General features: G+C 44.1%; 1 protein-coding gene across 7 annotated transcripts in view; it reads right to left on the reverse strand.

The window, feature by feature from the left end:
• The window catches only part of SNED1 (sushi, nidogen and EGF like domains 1), a 269441-nt gene extending 263745 nt beyond the window's left edge, over nucleotides 1–5696 (reverse strand). For 2 of the 7 annotated variants that reach the window (XM_089665825.1, XM_089665812.1), the window contains exon 1: nucleotides 3076–5696. In XM_089665825.1, the coding sequence (XP_089521951.1) occupies nucleotides 3076–3273 (198 nt within the window). In that variant the 5' untranslated portion in view covers nucleotides 3274–5696. The remainder of the gene's footprint in view (nucleotides 1–3075) is intronic. The other 5 variants (XM_089665804.1, XM_089665792.1, XM_089665819.1 and 2 more) reach the window with 4 other exon arrangements.
• Between the last annotated feature and the right edge of the window lie 304 nt (nucleotides 5697–6000).

The following is a 6000-nucleotide window of genomic DNA, read 5'->3' on the forward strand; positions in this document are numbered from 1 at the left end:
TCCTGCAAAGATGTAATACAGCGCTTCCAAAAGGCAAGGCAATACACATTACTGCTATGCATTTTCCTGAGTATGCTTTAAAACATATTTGCTAAGAACAAGACCTTTCTGTAGACTTATCAGATAAAAGGTGATATACATATGAACACTTTTATCTGCTTTCTTTGCTCTGTTTTCTACACATATACACCAGTGTCCCCTAACATAAAGTATGTTCCTCTGACATCATTTTTTACACCTGAAAAGTCAGGTGTATATGTGTTATGTATATGTGTAGAAAACAGAGCAAAGAAAGCAGATAAAAGTGTTCATATGTATATCACCTTTTATCTGATAAGTCTACAGAAAGGTCTTGTTCTTAGCAAATATGTTTTAAAGCATACTCAGGAAAATGCAGGAAAAAAAGTCGGGTTAACAATGGCAGCATGTGCAGCATTTAGCTTGCAATAGATGGCTGGGTATCTACAAGTTCTGCCAGTCTTCATAATGCTCTTACCTAGCATTACAACTGTCCTAAATCTGTGATAACACTGCATTTAATATGTGTGCTATAGAAGAAATATTCCCTTTTATGAAGTTACAGGAAGGCAGATTCACAATATTTCTCAGTATGTTAGAGCAGGGGGTCTCTAAAATTTCAAAAGGGCCCTTCAAACTTTAGGGGGCCGGACTGTGGCCAGTGGGAGTAGAAAATGCCCTGGCATCAGTGGGAGTAAACAGTACCATAGCCTTGGTGGTCAGTGGGAGAAATAGTGCCCCATCATTGGTGTCAGTGGGAGAATTAGTTCCCCATCTCTGGTGTGGGTGGGAGGAATAGCAACCCATTGTTGGTGTCTGTGGGAGTAATAGTGCCCCAAGGGCACTTTAAAGGCTAGCAAAGAGCCACATTTGGAGTTTGGTTTCCTCTGTGCTACAGAACTCAACTGAATGACCATGGGCTCTATCAGACATGTCCAACACACAACACAATTTTATCTGACCATGCTCAGGCTGCTCAAATAGCTACAGAAATCTGTGCATGAATTATCCAAGGAAATGCTTGACTCTAATATTTAGCTTGCAAATCTTCATGTTTCAAAGACGTCAGGTTAATACTATACCTATTGTTTACTTTTAAACAAGGAAGTGTTCTAAATGTATATGACTAAAGAGTTTAACATTTCATGAATATTTATCAACCCTGAGCCACAATTACAGCCCATGGTAACAAACTTGCTTCTAGAAAGTATCTTATTACAGAACTAAATGTACAGGTTCTAAGTACTTTAACTGCTCAGCTGTCCGAAGACTATGGCTCTTCACACCCCCCCCATGCACTTTGCCCAGCACTTGGCACCTACAATGCTCAATAAACCCCATAAGGGAGGACGTAGCACTATTTTTACCCTAGGATCATGGAGCATAAGTTATAAGGTTCTATATGTGTACAATAAACATTGTACTGACCTTATCAACAAAATCCAACATTTTCTCAGCAACTTTCTAGATGTACAAGTCTTTCGAACCATACTAAATGGTTTGCTTCCATTCAACAGCAGACATCTTAACGGTAAGATAATACACTAGTTTGGCAAGCAAGATCCTACAAAAATATTGTCAGTACACTATATACATGTATTGTTTGTGGAAAAATTTACATGCATATCCTTGTCCCTTCCCACCTACAGTCCTAGGCTAGGATGCAGACAGCTCCTGTTATGTAGCATCCTTCTTTGCTAGGACCCAAGTGGCTCTTGCCACCTAGAGTCCTTCATTGCTAGGATACAAATGGCCTTTCAGGACCAACATGGCAATTCAATAGCCTGTAATCAAGCTGATTACACATTATTGATATTTACATAACAGGCCTCAAAAGACCAGTACATTTGTGGTGGGTATACATGTAAACGTTACATGTATAGAGCGTAAAATACAACCCATGCACAGGACTTTGGACACTGATTTTTCTATTTTAAATTTTACAGATGTAAGTGCAGTACAGGTTTACTGATCTTTATGCAGCTGTATACATGGGCCAATAAAAAATACATCTGAAAAAAAGGCTGTACTGAGAAAAACACATTTCTTTCTTCCTGGCTGTGTGCAAGGCCATTTGATGCTCCAGTTTTGCATAGTTGATTCACCTGTCAGGTTGTGTCTCTGGTAGCTGTAGTGCTGAAGGATTCCTACCAGAATTCTTTGTTCTGCTCACGGACATTACAAAGCTTGGTGATGGTGTTATGCTCCCCCTGATGGATTTTCCATATAATAGAAACCAACAATTTGTGAATCCAACTAAGACACAGTGACACCTTTGTTATTGCCTTGAGAATGGGGAACAAACTACTACCAGGACACCTTACTCCTGGAGCTTCTGTGAGATGGTGAATGAATAAAACCACCAATGCCAAAACAGAAACTGAAATACCAATTTGATCTGTTGTTTGCCCTAACATCATTTGTCTTAGGTGCAAAAGTGCCAAAAAGGTAGTAGTCACCAGAAGGTATGCCATTTCCTTATTTACTAAGAGAGTGCTAGGTGCAATGACCTATGGCAAAAAAATCACATTTCAGTTTAATAAAGTGAAACGAAAAAAGCTGATATCTGGATAGTTGTCTGCCAATAGTCAATACACTTTGAACTGCCTTACTCTGCAATGCGTCTACATTTAGCAATTGTGATCCACATCAAGTTAGTATGAATGGTCAGCATGATGTTACATAGTATTGCAGTTATCTCTTTAAGAGTAATCTGTGTATTATTCAGCATGAATATCAGTGTAGTTTCAGGGTACAGTTTAAAAGAGGTTTCCTTTTCCATACAAATGTTCAAATTCCCAGAGTTGTGGTACTTAGCTAATATTTAATCATAAGCACTTAAAAATGACCCAGTTCAGCTTGCGCACAAGATACAAAGAGAATAAATGTAGACAAGGTATCATTAATGTGTTCAATCTATTACTCATCATTTCTATATCCTACTGGAACACTCTACATGATTGATAGATAAAGTCTATTAGAATGGCAAGGCAGGAAACTTTCTTTTACATCTATGTCAAGATAACAATGAATAGTAATGTTCTGTAATATACTCACATAAAGACCGCTGTGCTTGTCCCCAAAGAAAGTAAATGCTCTAGAGATAGGTAGTAATCCTGATCCACCATCGTCTTGTCTTCGGGTCACTGAGTCACCCTCTTCATGGCCAAAGGCATAGAAATCGGACAACGGTACCAAGCCATGTGCAGTAGAAAATACATACCACAGAAGCAAGATCTGGGCAAGTGAACCCATTCCCAGAGATGACAGCACACTAACCAGGGTGATACTGCTGGACACAGATAGTGTGTATGATGCCCTATACTAATATAATGGCCACACCACACTGCCACTATTCAAGTCCTTTCTGAAAACCACTGATGACACTGTCCAATGGCTTGAGGTCTTATATTTCTCCCAGAACATAGTGCAACTGTATCATCTTTATGTTGTCTTCTATAATTGTGCAATTAGGTTGGGTTATAATTATCACTACACAGCAACAACCTCACTAGTCCTTGTGATATCCCAAATTTTGCAAAGGATGTGAATTCCGTCAGCCTACCTTCTATCTCTGGCATTACTCATCCAGCCTCATAACCAACAGAATCATCTCTCTCTTAAACTGTACAACCCCCTTTGCTCACTTTCTCCTGCATTGTCCCTCTTTAACCATTTCCCTGAAATGTTCTTTTCTACAAGAATATCCACCAAGGTGTGCATGAACCACACGTCAACAAGCAGGAAAACACTGTGCAGCCCTTTAACCAAGCCTATATCCCCTCTAGGACCTTCAATGCATCTGCCACTGCACCATCTCTGACCTACAATGTTCCTACACTAAGTCTGAACCAGCCTGCTCCTGTAGAACCCCTACCAACCCTGATCCAGCTTTCCCATGTGGAATCCCAAGCAACCCTGAACCAGCTTTCCCATGTGGAATCCCAACCAACCCTGAACCAGCTTTCCCCTGTGGAATCCCTACCAACCTGTCCCTCTGGTATCCCTATCAGTGCTGAACCAGCCTGTGTCTGTGATATCTCTACCAACCTTGAACCAGCCTGTCCTGTTAGTTCCTCTACCAATTAGTCTGTCCTTTTGTTACCCCTATCAACCCTAAACCAAACTGTTCCTCTGATGTTCCAATCATCCCTGAGCAATTCTATCCCTCTAGTACCCCCACTTAACCTAAATCAACCTATCCCTATGCTGCCAACTCTATATAGTACCCCAACAACCCTGAACCAGCCTGTTCCCTGTTACTTCTACCAACCCATTCCTCTGATACCTCTAACAACCCTGAATCAGCCCGTCCTCTGGTACTGCTGCCAACCCTGAACCAGCCTCTCCTCTATTACCTCTACCAACCCTGAACCTGCCTGTCCTGTGGTACCTCTACCAACCTTGAACAGCCCCTCCTCTGGTACCTCTATCAACCCAGAACTAGCCTGTTTCTCTATTACCTCCTCCAACCTTGAACTGGTTCATCCATCAAATACCCATACAACAATGAACTAGATTGTCCACCGTTACCTCTACTAACCCTGAACCAGCCTACTCCTGTGTCAACCCTGAACCCACTGGTCTTGGTTCAATTCTCCCCAACCCTGAACCCTAGTTTTCGTTTATATCTCTCCAACCCTGAACCAGCCTGTCCCTCTTTTATTTTTCAAACCCCAGTGTATTTTGTTCTTCTATTATCTCTAACAACCTTGAATCAATTTGTCCTATCTCCTCTATCAGCCTGAACCTGCCTGTGCCACCGATACACCTACCAACCTTAAAGCTGCCTCTCCTATTACCTTCACCAACCCTGAACCAAGTTGTCCCTCTGGTACCTCCAGCAAACCTAACTCAGCCTGTTCCTCACTCTACCAACCTTGAATCAGCCTGTCCTATGACCTCTACCAACCCTGAAGCTGCCTGTCCCTGTGGTTCCTCTATCAACCCAAGCTGTCCTGGTGGCACCTCCAGCAAACCCAAAGTAGCCTGCCCCTGTGGTACCTCCACTAATCCTGAATCAGCCTGTCCCTGCAGTCCCTCTACCAACCCTGAAGCAGCCTGTTCTATTACTTCTAGCAACCCTGAACCAAGCTGTCCTGTAGTACATCCAGCAAACCTAAAGAAGCCTGCCCCTGTGGTTCCTCTACCAACCCTGAAGCAGCCTGTCCTATCACCTCTAGCAACCCTGGACCTGCCTGTCCCTGTGGTACCTCCACTAACCCTGGACCAGCCTGTCCCTGTGCTACCTCCACTAACTGTGGACCAGACTTTCCCTGTGCTACCTTCACTAACAGTGGACCAGCCTGTCACTATGGTACCTCCACTAACCGTGGACCAGTCTGTCCCTGTGCTACCTCCACTAACCCTGGACCAGCCTGTCCCTGTGTTACCTCCACTAACCCTGGACCAGTCTGTCCCTGTGTTACCTCCACTAACCCTGGACCAGTCTGTCCCTGTGTTACCTCCACTAACCCTGGACCAGTCTGTCCCTGTGCTACCTCCACTAACCCTGGACCAGCCTGTCCCTGTGCTACCTCCACTAACCCTGGACCAGCCTGTCCCTGTGCTACCTCCAATAACCCTGGACCAGCCTGTCCCTATGGTACCTCCACTAACCCTGGACCAGCCTGTTCCTGCGCTACCTCCAATAACCCTGGACCAGCCTGTCCCTATGGTACCTCCAATAACCCTGGACCAGCCTGTCCCTATGGTACCTCCAATAACCCTGGACCAGCCTGTCCCTATGGTACCTCCACTAACCCTGCACCAGCCTGTCCTTATGGTACCTCCACTAACCCTGCACCAGCCTGTCCTTATGGTACCTCCACTAACCCTGGACCAGCCTGTCCCCGTTGTCCCTATACTAACCCTGGACAAGCCTGTCCCCGTTGTTCCTATAGTAACCCTGGACCAGCCTGTCCCTATGGTACCTTCACCAACCCTGGACCAGCCTGTCCCCGTTGTCCCTATACTAACCCT

Source organism: Staurois parvus, unplaced genomic scaffold, assembly GCF_062004578.1.
Source record: "Staurois parvus isolate SC_StPar_1 unplaced genomic scaffold, SC_StPar_1.0 ptg000049l, whole genome shotgun sequence".
NCBI lineage: Eukaryota > Metazoa > Chordata > Amphibia > Anura > Ranidae > Staurois > Staurois parvus.